Genomic DNA, 21,478 nt, shown 5'->3' with positions numbered 1-21,478 from the left:
CTCAGAGGGCTGTAGTGTCTGACATAGAAGGTATTCAATAATTGTTTAATGAATGAATAAATGAATGAATTGTGGTAATTTTTAAAATCCTTTTGTAATACACTTCCGACTGAGTAGCATGATGAATGAAGCAACAGAATGGGTGTTTGTTTGGAGAGCAAAATATTCCCCTTTAGGCTGGTTACTGATAATGTTCAACTAAGGAACCAAAAAAGTAGCTTTTTTCTTCAACAATTAAAGCCATTCTCTACCTTCATTTTCCTTTTAAAAATATGTATAGGATAATATTGCATCAGTTTCCAAAAACTTGAATTTGTACCTAGTTACATTTCAGTACCTTTCCCTGTGCTTCCTTCTTACAAAAGTCTTGCTGAAAATGTCCATCAGGATATTTCAGAATGAAAACAGATCTAACTATATCTCATTTTCTTCAACATGAAATCAGACATTGATGGTATCCATCCCTAATCTATTCTACATTCTCCTCAATAAAGTGAAGCCACATAGTAAAACATCAAAGTGGTATAATACAGTTGTATTTTCACACAGAAATAAGAAATTCACATGAAATTCCTTAACTCTTCTCCAAGATTTTGTATTGTGGGGAAAAAAACTTGGTAGAAATTACTGCATTATTGGTTTTTGATTAGGACTTAAAAGTATGAAAATTTCATTGTTTAACATAAAGACATTTCACAGGAAATAGGTGTGCTCTGCTGTAAAAGAAACTAAAGCAGATGGTAGTATATTCCTGGGAACTGAGCACTTAACAAAACTAATTAGCAGATTAATGACCATTTTTCTGAGTCATCCTCCCCCAAAATTTAGTAGCCAAAAAAAAAAAAAACTTAGGAAATAAAGTATATCTTGAAAGTTTAGGATCTATTTCTCTTTCAGTAGCTTAGTTCACTAAAACTAAAACACGGCATATCTTTGAAATACAGATCACAGTGGCAGTAGCTGCCACTCTTGATATCAAGTATTTGTTGGTTACTTCTCAGTAAATTGGAAGACTCAATACATTTTCTTTGCAGCAGCATTAACAGCACCAAGGCTGCCAACAGGACTGTCTTGCCTTTGTCCCTGTCCTGAAAGGGCTTTGAAAGTGTGGAGCTCCACACATGTGTATGGTGATGGATAAAAACTAGACTACTGGTGGTGAACATGATGCAGTCTATACAGAAACTGAAATATAATAATGTACACCTGAAATTTACACAATGTCAAAAACCAATATGACCTCAATAAAAAAAGTATGGAACCCCAACTGAGGTCTGATGAAAACCTGATAAATCAATGTGCAGGAAACCTTCTCTGCCCTTTTGTCCATGTCGCTCAACCCCTAACCCAGCAAAAACTAAACTAAAATTTAAAAGCTACCTATAATTAAAGGGGATCCAATGATCAGGAAAGGAGCTCTCTTGGTAGGAACAGAGCAGCTCAAGAAACTTGAGTGGCCTTAATAATTGCCTTTGGGACAAGATCATGGGAAAGGTTCATTAATTTGCTGTTTCTCAACAAGTTATTTTACCTTTCACTTTCTTTTTATCTGCAGGCTTAATCCTACTTCAAACAACCCAGCAGATTTTAAAGATAAGAACCTATATCAAATGGATTTGGAGTATCAATTGTTTCACATTCTAGACAGGTTTTTGATTGGCTGATAATGGAATCAGGTTTTATAACCACCTTGTCAGAGCTTGCTTGCCTTGTTTGAACTTGATTATGAATTCTATGGGGGCAGCAACTGTCCTCTCCTGTGTTAAAATGCCAAGAATCTTGTGAGTGTTTAATATATATTAATTGATGATGATAAAAGATAAAAAATGATATTCAGGGGCCAGCTCCATGGCTGAGTGGTTAAGTTCGCGCGCTCCGCTGCGGCGGCCCAAGGTTCAGATCCTGGGCACGGACATGGCACCGCTCATCAGGCCACGTTGAGGCGGCGTCCCACATCCCACAACTAGAAGGATCTGCAACTAAGATATACAACTGTGTACAGGGGGGGTTGGGAAGATAAAGCAGAAAAAAAAAAAGATTGGCAACAACAGTTGTTAGCCCAGGTGTCAATCCTTAAAAAAAACAAAAAAAGAAAGATTGGCAACAGTTGTTAGCCCAGGTGCCAATCTTAAAAAAAGAAAAATGATATTCACTCACTCCCACAGCCCTTCCTCTGAGTTATTCTTAGCTTCACATGTTTAGTAAGGTATAAGAAGAAACCAGTTAGGTATAAGAAGAAACAAGTATAAGAAGAAACAAGTATAAGAAGGAAACACAGTAAGGTATAGTGGAAAAAACAAAGACTTGAGGAACAGATGGGGGTGGGTTGGGATTCTGGTACTGCCACTTAATAGCTGTATGACCTTGAGTCTGATTCTTCATCTATAAAATAGGGATAATAATACCTTCCCATAGAGTTGTTTTGAAGATTAAATGAATTAACTACATGTAGTGTCAAACCGCTTACAGTTTCCAAAATGTGGCATGCTGTTTACTGCCTCCAAGTCTGTGCCTGGAACCCTGAGCCTGGAATAACCATTCCTTTTGTATCCACGCTTTGCTTTTCCCGTTGTTTGGCAAGTGACTGATCTTCCAGAAAGATGCAACTCAAGCACTAACTTATTTGTAAAGCCTGCCTTGACCTGGTAAATGGTAAATAGATATGGTTACTACTGTTGAATGAATGAGTGTCTGGATCCCAATAAGTGCTAAATATATGTTTGCTTTTTCATCACTATCCCCTTTTCTGTTTAATCCCAACAATTATTTAAAGTGACTTGTTTGATACTGTTGATTCTCTTTTTTTTCTTAAACCCTTCCAGAGTCTGGGAAAGAGGGAGTAGATAATTGCTAACAATAATACAATCTACCAAAAAAAAAATCCAACAGGTAGCTTATGTCAAACATGAAAAAAATTGAGGGAATATACTACCCATGAGTCCTTTGCGGAAAATTACTTTGCAATATGAAATCAAATCAAATAAGAAATGAGTCAAAACAAAGAATTAAGAATGGACATTTTGCAGCGAGCCAATCTATTTAAATGGAGGACTAAAACCAAACAACAAGGTTGATTATGAATATGTGACAGAATGAAACTATTATAAACCCTGACACAATAAAAATCCATTCATTCATTTGTTCATTAATTACATATCATTTAGCACCTACTATGTTCCAGGCAATGTTCTAGGCACAGTGGATATAGCCATTATCAAGATGAAGTCTCAGTCTTCATGTAACTTAGATTATAATGGGAGAGATATACAATAAACAAGTGTATATATTATCTAAATATATAATATCAGATAGTAATGAGTGCTATAATGAAAAATAAATAATGCAAATGGATAGAGAATGATAAGGGTGCTACTGTAAATAATGTGGTCAGGGACGGCCTCTCTGAAAAGATGTATGAGCGAAGAACGGAATGAAGTAAGGGAAAGAGCTATGCAAATATCTGGGGAAGAGCTCTCTAGGTAGTGGAACACGTCAATGGCCTTCAACCAAAGACTACCTGGAACATACCCATGCTTGAGAAGTTGGGTTTATTATTCTTTGCAGGGAGGGAGAATGCACGCCATAGGGAACTGTGGGGTTTCAGTAAGAGGATGTTAGAAAGAGCCTATTGCAGTATTTAGGTGATGGTGGGGAGGGGTCTAACGAAGCGAGAGTTTCCTCTAAATCAGATGCTGTCAGAAAGCAGTGGCAATTGTGTGATTGGGCATCTCAATAAATCTTATCTAGGGCAGACTAGAGCAAGAAAAAAAAGCTGTAATTGGTAGAGTAACAGTCACCCATTTTGGCCAAAAGAGGGGGTGTTTGGTGTTTTCTGGGTAGCACAGTGACCTTTTTTGTCTGTGCTTAGACAAAATTATGAAGTGGTCTTGTTTCACTTCGTCAGTCTCCTAGTGACCTTGTCTTAAGTTGATGTTCTGTGAGTTTACGTCCAACATAAGAACATGGCCTAACTGACTGCTATGCCAGCTTCTGGATATCAGGGGCTGCCTCCCCCGCCCCCTTCTCAAACAGCAAGTGAAAAGCCTTAGAATATAAAGAATAAATTTTAGAGGTGGTGGAGAGGAGGGAGGTGGTACAAAGGTGGCCTTCTCCTCGTTAATAGAAAAGTCATTTAATACTACATTATTATTGTATGAGACATACTTATACTAAAACATTATTTGTTGTTTAGCTGAAATTCAAACGTAAGTGGGCCTACTGTGTTTTTTCTTTTTGCTGTATCTGACAACCGAAAATAAACAGTCAGCTGCGTAGGAAATACTTTGTGCCTTTCCTTTAGATTTTTCTTTTAATTCAAGATAGACTCAGAAAAAAAATGTAGTTCGACTTGAGCCATTCATATATATTCTATATGTACATATATATGCACATATCTGTGCATATATTATGTATACATACATATATATACACATACACATCTATGAGACACAGTAAGCACCCGATATTATAGACTATGTAACACACACACACGCACAGAGAGCACCTGAAACTCAAGCAGCCTTGAGTGTGTTGTTGATACGGCCACTCTGTGAAATGTATCTTGTGGTCTGTCATCCTTGCCTTCAGTTATTTCAAGTGTGAGTCTGAGAAAGACATGGTTCCGATCCAGTTTAGATCTGGGGAGCCTCATGCGGAACCCGAAGGATGCGCGGAACCGATTGCAGCAGCGGCTTATTTACACGGATACGCACACTCCTTTCACTTCGGCTGGAGGCCACGTAGGCGTGGGGAAGGGTTCTGCCAACGTACCCGGAACGTGTCCACGGCTTCCTCAGCTTCGGGGGGTTGTGCCGCGGCGGGGTCTGGGCGCCAAAGCGACAGAAGTCTGCCCAGGCTCGGGGGAGTGTTCTCTGTTTTCGCGGCAGCGATGGCTCCCGTGTCTGACTCGCGCAGCCCGGAGTGGGAGGCCTCGGGGTCCGGGGGGCAGCGACGCGTTGGCCCAAGAGCTCCGAGAGCAGCAAATCCGCCCGCTCCCCGCGGGGCCGCCACTCCCGCTCGCGCTCTTGCTCTCGGTCCGGGGACCGGAACGGCGTCAGCCACCAGCTGGGTGGCCTCAGCCAAGGCACCCGAACAAGCCCTACCGCTGCTGCTTGTGGCGTCGTTCGCGGGAGCGGCCCTCTAGGCCGCGGGGCACGCCTTCCCTTCTGCCTCCCGTTCCGCCTGTTGCGGCCCCTACGGGAGCGAGGAGCCACGCGCGGCTTAGCCTCCGGGACCAGGAGAGGGAGGAGGTGAGTGAGGGAAGGCACCTTGGCTCCGAGGAGCCCGCCTGCCTTCAGAGTCCGCCTTGTCTTGCTTCCCGCTTCTGACCGTTCGCATTTCTCTCCCCTCTCTCTTCCTCGCGCCCGTTTTCATCTTTTTCATCAGTCTATCCATGGCAGCCCCTTATTCACCCTTTTTCTCCCTTACATTCTCACTCATTCTTGGGCCCCTTCATACAGTGTCCTGGTCTCCCTCCACCTCTGGTCTTGCAGCGGACATGGCCGAGAGTCGCAGACCTGTGTATAGCAATTATTGGCTTTGTGTTATCATTTGTGAGCATGTTATTATTCTCCACTAGACTGAGTTCATGGAAAGGAGGAGCCCGATTGTATTCATCGCAGAATTTACAGTGCCTGGCACTTAGTAAGAGCTCAACCATTGTGTGTCGAGTGAATTAACAGATCAGTTTGAGATAACAGGATAGGTAAGTGGAAATTCTTTGTAGGGGGTTGGAAAGAGTTGAGATTAAGGGTTTAAATTGGAAAGAAGGAAAACCTTTCTCCAAGACATGATTGGATGAATGTAGGAAAAGCGATGTGCCAAACTGCAGATGATGCTACCCTGAGAAAGGTCCTATTAAGTGGCCTCAATCTTGACCTTGAGGAATGAGGGGAGGATGAAGTCAGTTTTCCTCTCATGAAAGTGAGTATTGGAGTGGGAAAATAAGAAGAAGAAGGAAGAATTACAATTATTGCTGTGGAAGTATTCAGATCTAATGTTGATTGAATGTGTCAAGTAGCATACTAAGTACCTTGAATGTGTGATAAAATGAAAAATTTAAAAACATTACAGGCATTGAGGGGTAGGTTGAAATTACAACAGTTGGGAGATGTCTTGATGAGTCTTTTTCTTCCAGCAGTGAGAGCTAATAAGGTCGTGAGGAGGAGGATAGTCGCTGGATTCAGACTGCCTGAGTTTGAAGCCCTGCTTTGCCACTTAATACCTGTGTGACCTTGGATATCAAAGAGTTTAGCTAAGCTACTCCATAGTATTGCTGCCTTGGCATCCATTTTGTTTGGCCAAGTGGCTTGCAGGGACCTGAAACTGACACTAGCCCCCTCATGCAAGCTCATGCCCTAGCTAGCAAGCTGCAGAGTCAGAAACAACTCTAAGTTCCTGTTCTGACTTCCCCAGCAGCCCTCGTGATCACCAGTCTCCCCTGCCTCCCAGCGCCTGTGTGCCTTGTGGGCCCCTTAGATGAGACCCTCGTGGGGCTTACCAAATCCCCACTCTTTTGGTTTAAATGGACTCATCTCACCCTAGCCTGGGAACTCCAAAGCCCTCCACTCACAGACCCTAATAAAGGCAGGTGTCCCAGGTCCTGCCTCTCTTTGCACTCTGCCTTGACTTCCCCTTGTGGCCCCTGAGGCATGCTGTGTACTTCCTCCAGGACCTGTGAGTAATAAACTACTCTATTTCACTTTCTCTAGTGGCCTGTTGTTGAACTTTGGCTACCATCTGGCACCCTGTGCTCCACTTAACAAATTGTTAAAAACATTGGGCACTTACGTTACTTAACCTCTCTAAGCTTCATTATTTTTATTTTTTTTTTTTGAAGATCAGCCCTGAGCTAACATCTGCCACCAATCCTCCTCTTTTTGCTGAGGAAGACTGGCCCTGAGATAACATCCATGCCCATCTTCCTCTATTTTATTTGTGGGATGCCTACCACAGCATGGTGTGCCAAGCGGTGCCGTGTCCATACCTGGGATCTGAACCAGCGAAACCCAGGCCGCCAAAGCTGAGCACGCAAACTTAACCACTATACTACCAGGCCAGCCCCTAAGCTTCATTTTTTCACCTGTATAAAGGGGGATAAAAATAGTGCTGACATTTTTAGGGTTGTTGTAATGATTTAATGCCTGGAACATAATACACATTCTGTGTTAGCTTTTAGGGTTTCATGTCTGGGAGCATAAACAGTAAGAAATAGCCCTGAGTTACACTGGAGACCTACCTCTCCAAGTTAAATGTTTCAGAAAGATTCCCCCCAGTCTGTCAGTCAAAAGACAAACAGCTTCTTAATTTAGAATCCTAACCAAAAAATGTAAGAACAGCCTGGATGAAATTTGCACTTGTGCATATAGAAGATAATTTGTCTTGAGTACAGATGAAACCAGGTAGTAGCAGGGACTCTTTTTTTTTTTGAGCGTCTATTTGTTTAATCAGCATCTTGTAGGATTACAACATCTGGCTGACATTTACTGTTTGTCCCTCCAGTCTTTTTCACCTATGCATGTATTTCTTTTTAATTAATAGACTTTATTTTCCAGAGCAGTTTTAGTTTACAGAAAAATTGAGCAGAGAGTGCAGAGTTCCCACATGCCCTCTCTCCCCCACATCCTCCTCCACCCCCAGGTTTCCGTGTTATTAACACTATGCATTAGTGTGGTGTATTTGTTACAATTGATGAGATGATTTTGATACATTATTGTTTACTAAAGTCCAAGCTGACTCTAGGGTTCACTCTGTGTAGTATATTCTATGAATTTTGACTGGTGTGTGATGACACATATCCACCGTTACAGTATTGTACAGAATAGCTTCACTGCCCATCTCTTCATCCCTCCCTGTGCATGTCACTTTTAAGCAGAGCTCATACTACATATATTAATTTCGCATCTTGGTTTTTTAAATTAATATTATATAATAAGCATTTTTCCATGTCAGTAAAACTTATTATAAACACAATTTTTAAAAGCTTGAATAATATCCTATGTGTGCATGGATGAACCATAACTAAATTAACCTATCCTATCCTCTGTTGTTCAGCATTGAAGTTGTTTTTTTTAAGTCCTGGGGTTGGGGTGACGGATTCTTGACAATTCAACCCAGTGTCCTTAATTTTTTTTTTATATTAGGATTATGATAGTTAACAACCTTGTGAAATTACAGTTGTACATCATTATTAGTCATGTTGTAGGTATACCACTTCACCCCTAGTGCCCTCCCCTCCCCCCACCCCCCCTTTCCCCTGGTAACCACCAATCAGTTCTCTTTGTCTATATGTTAACTACCACCTATGAGTGGAGTCATACAGAGTTCGTCTGTCTCTGTCTGGCTTATTTCACTCAACATAATACCCTCAAGGTCTATCCATGTTGTTGTGAATGGGACGACTTTGTCCTTTTTTATGGCCGAGTAGTATTCCATTGTGTGTGTGTGTGTGTGTGTGTGTGTGTGTGTGTCTGTCTGTCTGTCTGTCTGTGTATATATATATATATATATACACACCATATCTTCTTTATCCAATCATCAGTTGCTGGGCACTTAGGTTGGTTCCACGACTTGGCTATTGTGAATAATGCTGCAATGAACATAGGGGTGCATGGGACTTTTGGAATTGCTGATTTCAGGTTCTTAGGATAGATACCCAGTAGTGGGATGGCTGGGTCATAAGGTATTTCTATTTCTAACTTTTTGAGGAATCTCCATACTGTTTTCCATAGTGGCTGCACCAGTTTGCATTCCCACCAACAGTGTATGAGGGTTCCTTTTTCTCCACAGCCTCTCCAACATTTGTCACTCTTGGTTTTGGATATTTTTGCCATTCTAACAGGTGTAAGGTGATATCTTAGTGTAGTTTTGATTTGCCTTTTCCTGATGATGAGCATCTTTTCATGTGTCTATTGGCCATCCGTATATCTTCTTTGGAGAAATGTCTGTTCATGTCCCCAGTAGCAGGGACTCTTTTAATGGGCTCCTATTCAACTCTGTTGGTGAGGGAGGAATTCCCTGCCTAAGGTTATGGGGCATCTGAATGCAGGACACCTGACACTGGACAGATGCGATCCACAGGCTGGCAGGGTACTGAGACCCACTACCCGGGGATAATCTGGAACTGCGCCTGGTCCCTGTTATAAAGAGGGTTGTTTGCCTAGGGGACTTTATCTGCAGGAGCAGAGCGAGGAGGGGAATTTGCAGTTAGGTCATTGGAGGCCCTACTGGTTTCCCCAGATGTCAAGGCAGCACATAATATTGAAACCACTAAACAGTTAGCCATTGGTGATTAGGTAGCTAGTAACTAGAGATTTTTTTCTTTTTTGCAATTACTGATTATAGCTTTTAGCTGTTTACCCGCCCACTGTTAACTGTTCAGGCAATATGCTATCTGACTCCCACTAGGCTCCTATAGATAACATCTCCCTGGAGCCTGGGTCACCATGGTAATGGGTATCTGAGCTGTTTTTCAGGAATTAGGACCCCCTTGTCCAGTTCAGGCTGGTTGAGACCACCAACCCATCAACTGGGCCCTCACAGATGCCCAATAAGTAACCATTGGATGTCAAGAGGCTAAAAACTCCACCCTCAGATCATGCTACCGCCACCGTTTTGTGAGCATGCGTCCTGTGGAGAGGCATGAAGTCTGACTACGCTTGCACACATCATCAACTACCTCACCTCTTGTCACCTCCAAACATCTATCTCCACACTTCAGACCACTTTGCCCCCTACCCCATAAGGCCCCATTTTTGAGGAGGCAGACTTGAGACTTGTTTTTCCGCTTCCTCACTTGGCTGCCTTGTGATTAAAACCCTCTCTGCTGCAATTTTGGTGTTTGGCTTTCCAGGCGATGGGCAAAAACGAACCTGGTTTGGTAACAGTATTGGGCCTTAATTTTAGGCCTTACACTACAAGGACTGTGTGTCTTTACAGTGTGGCAGCCATCGTTGGCCCCTATACTAATATATTCCAAGAACTGTTGTTTGTATGTTTACTTTTAGTTTGTCAGCTTCTTGAAGTGGGAGACCCTCTGAGTCCAACTCTGCATAGTTATAATACCATTTCCCCTGAATAAAAAAGTAAAAAGTAATTTATGCAAATAATGTAACCAAATATATTTCTTTTGTAAGGATTTTTTTAAAAACCAAATAGAGATATAAGCAGCTAAACTTTGGGGGAATTGAGCCTCTGTTAGTTGCTTAGTTTTGTTTTTTCAGTTTATGAGTAACAGCAAAAATTAGAAGAAATGACAAACATTATAATAAAACAAAAAAATTTTCACTGTCCTCCACAGAGCAGATGGACAATGTGCTCCTTTTCCAAAAAGGGGCTAAAGGGAAGACACCCTGAATCTCACTGAATACAACTTTTGTCACATAGAACTTTTCAGAGCTCCCTTTATTTTCTGCTTCTTTTAGTCCTTCATTTTCTTAAATTGTCTTTACTAATTCCCGGATTTCTGAAAACTAAAGTTTTAACCAAATTGAAACAGACTTCTTTTTCCTTTCATAAAAATGTGTAAACAAATGAAGTGATTTCCACACGTGAAACTGTTTCTGTCACATACTGCAGGTGAAATGAGCAGTTAGGAGCTTTGTCCTGCGTGCGGCAGAAGGGATGCACTAGCCAGCCTCCCGGGCTGCGTTTCTAGCCTGGATGCTCAGGCTGTCTGTAATCTGTACCTTTTTTTTTTTTTTTAAAGATTGGCACCTGAGCTAACAACTGTTCCCAATCTTTTTCTGCTTTTTCTCCCCAAATCCCCCCAGTACATAGTGGCATATTTTTTTTAGTTGTGGGTCCTTCTAGTGGTGGCATGTGGGACGCTGCTTCAGCGTGGCCTGATGAGCGGTGCCATGTCCACACCCAGGATCCGAACCGGCGAAACCCTGGGCCACTGAAGCGGAGCGCGAGAGGACTAGAGAATTGGGAAATCCTTAAGAATGAGGACTTTCTCCAAAGAATCCTTGTTATAGACTGAATTGTGTCCCTCCAAAATTCATTTGTTGGAAAAGAAAATTCATTTGTTGAAGCCCTAACCCTCAAAGTGACTGTATTTGGCAATAGGGCCTTTAAGGAGGTAATTAAGGTTAAATGAGGTCATAAGGGTGGGGCTCTAATCAAACAAAACTGGTGTCCTTATATACGAAGGGGAAGAGACACCAGAACTCTCTCACTCTCTATCTGTCTCTGTCTCTGCCTCTCCCCTCCTCCCTTTCCACCTGAGCACAGAGGAAAGGCCACATGAGGACACAGCAAAAGGCTGCAGGCTACAAGCCAGGAAGAGAGGTCTGACCAGAAACCAACCCTGATGGCACCTTGATCTTGGACTTTTGACCTCCAGAACGGTGAGAAAGTAAATTTCTGTTGTTTAAGCCACTGAGTCTGTGGTATTTTGTTAGGGTAGCCTAGCTGACTAATATGGTCCTGAACCAGAGTAAGTTGTTAAAAAATAGACTTTAAAAATAGAACATTTGTTAAATCCAGAGTCTGTTGTCAAAAATTTTAATGGGTGAAGAACATTTAAGTACATCTCACATTTTACCTTCTTGTGATTTATCCTTTTATATCCCTTAAGTTTTAAAACATAGAACATACCTAAGAATTAAAACATGTTGCCAGTGGATTTTAGCATGCTATTTGTTCTCTTTAAAGTCATGGAGTGCTAAGTTCTTATTCATAGAAGGGTTCAGTGTTAAAACAAATAATACATTTATATTATTTTGAATTTTTTCTCCACTAACCCAATAGCAGATTGCATTCCAGAGTTTAGCATTATAAAGGGATTTTTAAGATGAATATGCCAGTATGGTTTTGTTTAGTTAATTTTTCTACATCTAATACTATTTGAAGGCTTAATGCTTCTTTCTCCATGTTTCTTTTTTCTTTGCTGCTATTCATAAGCTGCTCCTCTATTTCTGTGTCTACTTTAGCTTGAGTTGAGATAATATGCTTGATAGGTAGACTTGTAATTTGTGATGGGGTTATGCATTATTTTCAGAAACTTGTTCTTACAGATACTGAACTCAAAGAATCTGAACTCAAAGAATTAGAGTTGGAAGGCACCCTAAAAATAATTTTCTAGGCAACACCTAAATTATTCCAGATGTGATCTTCAGAGGAAAAGATTCTATGACAGAGGAATTCCCTTTCTAAACGATTAGAGAATTTTAATAATACTCATTTTCAGGATTCTCTACAACAGAGTGAGGTCTCTTTATACTGCAGAGTGTTAAGTTCTTTCTGCTCTGGGGAAACGGAACACTTGCTGCCCTACTGTATGTCCGTTACACACGTGGAGTAAAATTGTGACTGAAGTCTGCCCTCAGCCTTCTTGTCTCCAGTTTCTTTCATCTCTCCTTCTGGTTCCTCTTTGCTTACTTTTGTCCTTTGGTCTCTTCGGAACATATAAATCCTCCATGCTGCTGTCAGTTTGAATGGCGCTTTGTAAACTGTAAAGCCTTATGCAAGAGTAAATGATTCTGTTATCACGAAGGTGGCAGAATCTTGAACTGGACTCTTACAGAAGCGCTCCAGTATCGCTTTTAATGGTCCTTGGACAGTCAATTTGCTACTGAAAAATTTTAATTCCATATTTTTATACTCTAGGGTCCATATGTCATCACTTTTCTGATTCTTACAACCATTTTCTTTAAATTTGGCTCTGATTGAACATACACCAGTAGAGGATGAAGAAACAAAGAAAAGCACCACTTCAGCTTTTACTTCAGAGAGTATTTTTAAAATACAGTGGTTTTTATATTGGGAAGTTAAAAAATAAGTTTATAAATAGTTGAACATTAAACTTTGCTTTGACTCAATTTGCCCATCATTGATACTCAGAAATACTCCTTTAGAAATTTGTTTTTTATTTGTATTTTATGTAGAAGAAAGGAAAAAGTCCAGTCTTTCAAAAGAAAGGTCTAAGCAAAGGAGAAAGAAAAAATCACCTAAAAGAAAACACAAGGAGTATTCTGAAGATAGTGACAGTGACTCTGATTCTCGAACAGACTCCAGCGGTAAGTAAGAAAACCATCCTTCTGCAAGCCTTGCTTCAAAACTAGTTGTACTTCTTAAAGCTTATCTTAGAAGAAGGCTCTTAAAAACAATAGTAATAGCCAAGAGTTTTTGAACAGTCACTGACTTCGTGCCAGGCACCCCGCTGAGGGCTGATACTCGTTCTCTATTTAACGCACACAGTAACTGTAGGCTCCATCTTAGAGACGGGGAAATGGAGGCGCAGAGCAGGTTATAAGTACCACACTCCAGGTCACACTGGTGGGATTCAGTCTAAGCAGGGTCACTCCAGATTGGTTGTGTGTAGTTGTACAAGGCCTGTGGCACCAAACTAAGTTGGGGTTGGTCTGCAAGACGCGTGGTGCCAAACCGAGTCATACAAGCCTGCATCAGCCCCGTAGAAGGGCTCTTTTGTGTAATTCTCACACTCCCTGGGCACCTTTGTGCAATTTTCAAAAAGGCACACCCTAAAGGACCCCCTTCAGGCTGGCAGCTCATTTATGGAAGACACGGCCTGTGGGCTGGCGCATCACAAAAGCCACCTCTTTGTGCCTTCTCCTGGGTGATGACTGACAGGGTACCTCCTCTGGGGACACATCACACAAACGGGCCCCTTCCTCTGATGTCACCTGGGTTTCCTGGCCCCCGTGGTCGCTTTTCTTCCTCATTGCTGGAAGACTGAACTTTCTTAAAGCACACACCTGAGCATGTCAGCCCCTGCTTAAAATCCTTCGGCAGCCTCAGGGTAAAGGTCAGACCTGACTGATCCCCCTCTAATCACATGTACCCTGTGCCTCCCTCTCACAGCGTCCTCTGTAGCCTGAGAACGGCTTCTGTTTCCTCAGTCTGCCATCTTCCTTCTCTTGACTCTTACTTGGTGCCGAGAGCCCGTCTGCCTGCAGTGTCGTCTCTCCCTGCGTGCGGCTCGGCTTACTCATTCAGCGGCGGGCACGTGTTACTTTCGTAGTAAAACTACTTCAAAGAAAACTAGCTTGAGTCACCTTTTCCTGGTCCACCATTCCTCAACCACCCTCCCCAAATCGGCCTGATTTTGAGACTCCTCTGTATACCCGGAGCACCCCGCGCTTCCCTCTCTCACTGCAGATTCTAATTCTCTGTCCACCTTTGTCTCCTCCATTAGCCTGAGCTCCTGGAGAGCATCCTCCCTGAACACATACACAGAGTTTTTTCTCTTTTCATCATGAAAAGGTTCAAACATTCAGGAAAGTAAAGGGAATAGTATAATACTACATACATATCAACCAGAGTTTAAGTTGTTAGTATGATGCCATATTTGTTTCAAATATGGATTTTTTGCTGAGAAATTCAAAGTAAATTATAAATATCACACCGCCACCCTAAAGATTTCTGTATGCAGCTCTAAAAAGTAAGAACATTTTCCTACTTAACCATGATACCATTATCTCGCCCAATAAATTAGTAATAATTCCTTATATCATCTAATACCTGGTGTGACTTTAATTTCTGTGCTTTCAGTGCCTGGCATAGTTCCTGACATAAATGTTTGAACGAATTAATTTCTCTTTAACAACAAATGAGACAGCAGCAAAAGCATGTTTATCTGCTCAAGGTATTAAGGTTTTAGAGGTACATTTTTTTCTTTAATTTATTATGGGAAAGGTCAAATATATATAAAAGTACATAGAATAGAATAATGATCTCCCATGTACTCATGACCCAGCTTGAACAATTATCAACTTGTGCAAAGTTGCCACCGCCCCCAATTATTTTGAAACAAATCCCAGATATCATTTCATTCATAAACAATTCAGCATGTTTCTCTAAAAGATAGACATTCTCTTTTTACAAAAAACAACCACAATACCATTATAATGCCTAAGAAATTTAATGGTAATTCCTCAATTCTTATCACAGTCTTTTTTTTTTCTTTTTCTTTTTCTTTTTTTTTACTAAGGAACATTAGCCCTGAGCTGACATCTATGCCAATCTTCCTCCATTTTCCGTGTGGGTTGCACACAGCATGGCTGACGAGTGAGCCAGAGATGATCCACACTGGGGATCCGAACCTGCGATCCCATGCCACTGAAGCAGAGCGTGCCAAAATTTAACCACTACACCACGGAGCTGGCCCCCAACAGTCCATTTTTAATTTTGTTGTTTTCTAGCCTGGCAGTTTCACATGAGGAAGACAGCACGAAGAAAGCCAAGGTCTGACTGCTGCTTTTCAGTGATCCATTAATCTAGAATATTAATCAGGGGACCATCTCCATCCTCTTGCTTCCAGCAGCACTAAACCAAAAGGTTCCCACCTAGTGTTTAATCATCAGGAACCAGGGTCCTCTCAAGGATGTTGAATGAGACAAAATGCATTTGAAGGTGTGATCATCACTTCTGGGCCAGGGAAGGCACAATAACAGCTCCTGTGATGGGAGGAGGGGAGAAAAGGGAGAGGAGCCTCACTGTGGCCTTGATGGCATCTCCTTGGAAGCAGCAGGACCTTTAGGCCAGAATGGTTTCTGTTCCCCTATGTCCTCCACAAAAGGAGGGCAGTGAACAGAATTTGGAGCATACTAGATGAATGTCTGGGTGCCACCTTCTTGTAAAGCCCTATGAGTAGCTTCTTAGGCAGACTCCTTTAGAGTGTAGGTTTGTGCCTGAGCTCCTTAGCGTGAATGGAGCTCTGCCCCGTCTTGTAACACGCTGTTTTCTCACTAGGGACTTACCCTACCCTGTCTTGCACATGTATGTGTCTGAGAAGTACAGGGCCTGTTGATAGTGACTCAAGGATGTCACCTTATGAAAGGAGGCTTCCTTGCCATTCCTTAGCAGTTCCTATCCATACACTACTAACCCCACTTGGGTGGCCTGGGTGTTCTGGGCTGCAGCGGCACCAGAGGAACCCAACTCCATTTGGGCTCCAGAACAAACATGGCATTATAGAGTCCATCCAAGATTATGATGACAGGGTGACCCATGGCAACGGGTGACATAGTTCTGAGGACTAAAGCCCTCTCATGTCTCCAACACTTGTCCTTCCTATTCTTAAACCAAACCTAAAATCAGAAGGAAAAAAGGGGTTGGTTTAGCATATTGAACAGGTAATGTCATAACAGAAAAACACAACATGCAAATCTATTTGCTGTTGAGATTTTAAACCACAGTGGGAGAAGCTATTTCATTATTGCTAGAATATCTTAGGAAAGTTAATACTGCATTCGCTCCCTTCAGCGTGGACCATGTGCCAAGCTCTGGTCTCAGCTTATTGCTTTGTTTCCATCCTCTCACTTTTAGTATTCTTTATTTTCCAGGTCTTGTATGCAAGACTAGCTAGTGGATTGCACTGTGTCCTTGCTGTTAATGCTATGCCTGGTAACAGGATAGAGAAATGTTAGTATCCTAACAGCAGATCACCAGCTGTCGTGCTGCTCTGCCCCCTCCTCACTAGAGACAGTGTCTAGTGATGGGGTGATGGGTGGGGTGGGGGGAGCTGAGCATGGGGAAAACTAGACTCCTTTTAAAGTCATACTGAGGAAAATAGCTCCCTATTTGAAAAGCCCATCTTTAGTCTGAAGTAACTAATCAAGAGGAGCACATAGGATTTTTAGCCAGGTTTCCTTCAAGGATGACTAAGGGGTCATTCATCCTCTGAACCCTCTTGAGAGTTAAAAAGGTAGTCTGGCAAGGAGGCCAGAGGGGTTTGTGACTTGTCTTGCTGGGACATGAGAGTTGCTGAAGCTCTGGACACTGCCTTGATATTTCAGCCTTTTATGCTAAGGAAAGTTCAGCCTAACTAGGTTCAAATTCATTAAAACTCAATTTCTTCCCAGTCAATAGTGTGGAGGGAAAGAGGCATACCATTGTCAATTCTGCATGCACCAGCCTGCCTCCAAGCTTCCTGGGTTCAGGACACCGTCAGCTAACCCTGTTCTAGCTACAGGTTCAGGATTCTGGATGGAAGGTGATATTGCCTGGAGTAGTGGAGCCCTAGGCCCTGCCAGCGCTACTCCTCAACTAGGAGATCCCAATTCCATCACCACTTCCTAAGGCAGGAGAGTGGAAGTAGGCATTTTAGAACAAGGTCAACAACAACATAGCCCCCCCATGTTCATTGTAGCATTATTTACAATAGCCAAGATATGGAAACAACCTAAGTGTCCATCAATGGATAAATGGATAAAGAAAATGTGGTATGTGTGTATTATATCCATATATATAATACACATAGACACAATGGAATATTATCCATCCATAAAAAAGAATGAGATCTTGCCATTTGCGACAACATCATTTGATGGCATTATGTTAAGTGAAATAAGTCAGACAGAGAAAGAGAAACACCATGTGATCTCACTTATATGTAGAATCTAAAAAACAAACCAACCAAGCACATAGATACAGAGAATAGATTGGTGGTTGCCAGAGGCAGTCGGGGTGTGGTGAGAGAAATGGGTGAAGGAGGTCAAAAAGTACAAACTTGCAGTTATAAAATAAATGTCACAGGGATGTAATGTACAGCATGGTGACTATAGTTAATAATAATACTGTATTGCATATTTGAAAGTTGCTGAGAGTAAGTCAATTCTCAGGAAAAAAGTTTTTGTAACTATGTATGGTGATGGATATTAACTAGACTTATGGTGATATTTTGCAATGTATACAAATATCAAATCACTACGCTGTACACCTGAAACTAGTTTAATGTCATATATCAATTATACCTCAATAAAAACTAATTAATTAAAAAAGCCGACAACAATGTGGAGGCAGGGGTCACACAAAAGGTTTTTCCCTAAATGCCTGGCAACTATTAAAAAACAAAACAAAGTCATGTCAATTAAACCTCTGTCCACTCAGCATCCTAGTTAATGGGATTTACATTGCATTTAGTCCTTTGGAAATTCCCAAAGTACAAATTGTGACACTGTGGGCCTCCTCTCCCTGCCTGCCTCCTGGCTTTTGCTCTCCGATTTGAAGAGTTTGGATCCTTCCTCTGCATGAGTATACAGTCTAAAGAAGGCCAGTGTAATAGAGCTTATTTTGGAGAGATTCAAATGCACCAGTGGTCAGACCTCCCTAAACAGCCAGAGCCCACAGTGGGCTGTCATCTGGGCCAATAGTAGGTCCCTATTCCCAATACTGGTTACATAAAACAGGTCTACCATATTTGCAAAAGAGAGGGGGAAAAGCACATAAAGAGTTTCTTTGGAGAATTCATACTGTAGAGTTTGGAAGTGGATGAGAAGATTTTCTTTCCCTTATTTATTTCTTGTGGCTCCTTTTCCCTTCAGAGCTCCATTAAGAGACCACTATGTAAACCCAGGAAAAGCAAGTCACCTAACTTTTAAGTTTTTCTTAAAAAAATTTGCTTTGCCTGCTTGCAAAGTAGAGGCCTGGTCCTCCCAAGCCCTGGCCAGACCTGACTGTGAGCCCAGCCCTCGGCCTCAGGACGCCAGCACTCAGTGGCCTGCTTTGTTGGGCTGCTTCTCAGACACCCCGTCACTAGGTCTGCAGCCCGTTTCCATCACTGCCCTCACACACGGTCTCTGCAGCAAAGCATAAGCCGATCCTATCCTGATCCCCCCCATACTTCTTTGATACAACTTACGGCTTTCTATCAGCTCAAGTAGTCACCTTTTGATCCCATGACCTACAAATAAGTTATCACTACTTAGAAAATGAAAAAGTACTTCAGATTAACACAGGTACAAATCTACCCTGAATTGACAGCCACCCCACCAGCACCAAACAAATTCCACGAAACCCACCTGTTATAATTGTACCACCAAAAGGGAAAAAAAATCCTCAGATCTCAGAAATTCCTCAAGAGAATATTCACTTAAGCAGTTAGTAGTTTCATAACATTGAATTTGTGTGCAATGTGCAAGGCATATTTTGACTGTACATTAGAATTCTCGTTTTCACCCTTTTTAGGTTAAGGGAATTTTATTCATAATTGTTCTTTTTTTGTTTTGTTTTTTAGACAAATTTAGGGATGCCACTCCCTACATTGCTTTACCAAATGCTTAAAAACAACAGCAGGAGGACTCGACTTTAAGCTAGCTCCTGCCGTCAGTCTCAGTGTAACTACATAGGCATTAGTTATTCAGATAGTGTGCTCTGTGGACGAGTTACTCCCTTCTGCCAGTGGTGAGATATTTACACAATTACTCATTTTAGCTCAGAGGTTATGCTTGGTTTTAAATATTTTAAATAGTATAATTGAGCTCTCTTATAACCCAGCTCCTTAGTGCATTAATTTGAATACTTCCAAGTCAGACTGAGTCCCATCATGACTACATAGAAGAAAGAAGTATTCCTTTAGGGAGGGCCAACATCTTCCCTAAAGGATACCTGTGTTAGGAGGTATTGACACAAATAATTAAAAATCATTCTATTGTAAAAGAAAAGAAGAGAGTTTTATTTGAGCCAAACTGAGGACTATAGCCTAGGAGTCACAGCCTTCACAAGGGAAGAAAGCGCTCTGGCTAAGAGCGATTTTCAGCACAGTTATATACCGTTTCAAAACAAAGAGATGTACATCGAGCACGACAGGGGTACATTCCTTCAAGGAGATCTTTGTTACAGATTAGCACGGGTACAGCGGGTCAACATGACCCTGGCATCATAGGAAGGGAGGCATTAATTCTTATCGTCAAAAAGTGCACTCTGCTTTAGGGTAATGATTAAAGCAGATGTACAATGTATGTTTGACAGGCCGTAAATCAGACTTCTTTGGTTCAAATGAAATTCAGGTCAAATCAAATTCAAACCAGAATGGCTTCCCCATATACTTTAATATAAAAATTTTCTTATATCAGAGGAGTTGAACTTTATTGTAAAATATATATATAAATGTGGTACAGGTATAGGAAAAGTGGTTGTGTTCTATTGTTTTTTTCCTTTAGGAACTCGTGTTCCCACTGGTAATGGGCAATTTCCATAATCTGAAATTTACTTATCCCATTTTGTTTCCCTTAAAGCTCCCCAAATTCAAAACTTATTTTCCAGTCATGGAAAAGACAATGAAAACAAACCAACGTGAGAATGACCAGGACAGAGGTGTCCAAGTCCTGAAGCGGGTTTCGAATGGCTGCCCTGCAGAGCTGCTTTGTTCAGGTTTACTCGCCTGCACCCTGGCTTCAGTCACACTCATGCACAGTGCAATCTCCTTTCTGAGAAGACAAAAGCACAAATGTCCAATATTCAGATATGTGAATGGAACTAAATATATGGATGTTATTTCATGCTTGTTTTAAAATTTCTCTCCCTCTTATGCCCCCCACCCCAGCAGAATTTTCTGTAATACCCAGTTCAAGGCTTGCTTTAGGGGGTGGTCTTCCTTCCCGCACAAAATTTAATGTGGCACCAAAACAATCAGTGATCAAGATAATGTTTTAACAAATTTAACAAGTATCAAAATGAATGCAAAAATAATCCATGATGAAAAAATTATCAAAATTTAGATATAGGTAGGATCTGACCCTGCACTTGCTCCACTGTGCCTCGTGCACAGTTCCAATAAAATGTTATTTACAAAACAGGCCTCTGGCCAAAGTTTCCCTCCTACTTGATGGATTTAAATCCTGCATGAAAATATTTACCTTGATTCCCAGTAGGTACTGCCCCCACCCCAGAGCCCTGCGGGAGGGGGCCTTGGTGGCCTTGCGCCCACTAGGCGACTTTTGGCTCTGAAGAGGAGAGAAGGGACTCCGGAAGAGAGCCCGAGGCATCCAGAGACCCCAAGACCCCTGGAGAACTAGGCACCTCCAGGAGCAAGCCGTATACAGCGGGAAAATGTCGGGGTACTCAGAGCGGTGTAAAATGCTTTCCATCTGCAGCTGCAAGGGGGTGAACGTGGTGCGGTAGAGGCACTGCTCCCTGTCCCCTGGCTTTGGCTCCTGAGGGACCTGGGGAGGTCAGCTCCTGCTGCTGCTGCTTCCTGGGCTCCTGGCCGCCACCTGCTCCTCCTGGTCCTCCCCCTCCCTGCCCCAGTTCGGACCATATTTCCTCCTCATCTCCCGCTACAATCACTGACATCATGGGAGGCTTCATATCTGGAATGGGGGAAGGGCCGCGAACTGAGACCAGCGGCGGCGTCCTGTAACCTGCCTCTCCCAGGGAAAGGACGCTTCCTCGAGTTGGCCACAGCACCTGTCCCGGGCCAGGCACTCACCTTGCAGTTCTTGCCAGAGTTCCTCGACTCCCAGGCTGCGGGAGCCGGGGTCTCGGCGGCTGCACCCGGGCGGAGGCTCCCTGTCCCGGGCGCTGTCGATGCGGCTGTGCTCTGCTCCGAGAGCCGCCGCGATGCCCGGGTCGGCTCCTTTGCCGGTCCACAGCGCATCTGCCTCCGGTTCAAAGTCTGCAGGCTCTGGGTTAGAGGACCGCTATTCCCATCACGTCCAGTCGCGCGGTGCGTTGGTGGGTGGGACCTGTGGGGACGCGCACGCGGCCAGGGCGGGACCGAAAGGAGGTGGAGCGC

General features: G+C 42.5%; 2 protein-coding genes across 14 annotated transcripts in view; one reads left to right on the top strand and one right to left on the bottom strand.

Moving 5' to 3' along the window:
- The window catches only part of ZBTB33 (zinc finger and BTB domain containing 33), a 33,346-nt gene extending 28,200 nt beyond the window's left edge, over nt 1–5,146 (bottom strand). For 3 of the 5 annotated variants that reach the window (XR_011435029.1, XM_023633758.2, XM_005614475.3), the window contains exon 1: nt 4,505–4,642. Coding sequence is in view for 1 of the 5 variants with exons in the window: in XM_023633758.2 (XP_023489526.1) it covers nt 4,505–4,575 (71 nt within the window). In the remaining 4 variants the exon portion in view is untranslated. Of the gene's footprint in view, nt 1–4,495 lie in introns of all 5 variants that reach the window. The other 2 variants (XM_005614474.3, XM_070258328.1) reach the window with 2 other exon arrangements.
- Nucleotides 4,650–20,243, top strand: LOC106781378 (uncharacterized). Of its 9 annotated transcripts, XM_070258335.1 has the most exons (6): nt 4,650–5,249; nt 11,233–11,348; nt 12,888–13,019; nt 14,515–14,625; nt 14,954–15,207; nt 19,980–20,243. In XM_070258335.1, the coding sequence occupies exons 1-2, from the start codon at nt 4,650–4,652 to the stop codon at nt 11,293–11,295; spliced, it is 663 nt and encodes a 220-aa protein (XP_070114436.1). In that variant the 3' UTR covers nt 11,296–11,348; nt 12,888–13,019; nt 14,515–14,625; nt 14,954–15,207; nt 19,980–20,243. The 9 variants fall into 9 exon arrangements, with proteins under 9 accessions (XP_070114436.1, XP_070114435.1, XP_070114434.1 ...); XM_070258334.1 differs by lacking the exon at nt 14,515–14,625; XM_070258333.1 differs by lacking the exon at nt 14,515–14,625 and having other exon boundaries at nt 14,954–16,386.
- The last annotated feature ends 1,235 nt before the right edge of the window (nt 20,244–21,478 follow it).

The sequence above is a fragment of the Equus caballus genome, chromosome X, assembly GCF_041296265.1.
Source record: "Equus caballus isolate H_3958 breed thoroughbred chromosome X, TB-T2T, whole genome shotgun sequence".
NCBI classification, from domain to species: domain Eukaryota; kingdom Metazoa; phylum Chordata; class Mammalia; order Perissodactyla; family Equidae; genus Equus; species Equus caballus.
This window is presented reverse-complemented; position numbering and strand designations above follow the sequence as displayed.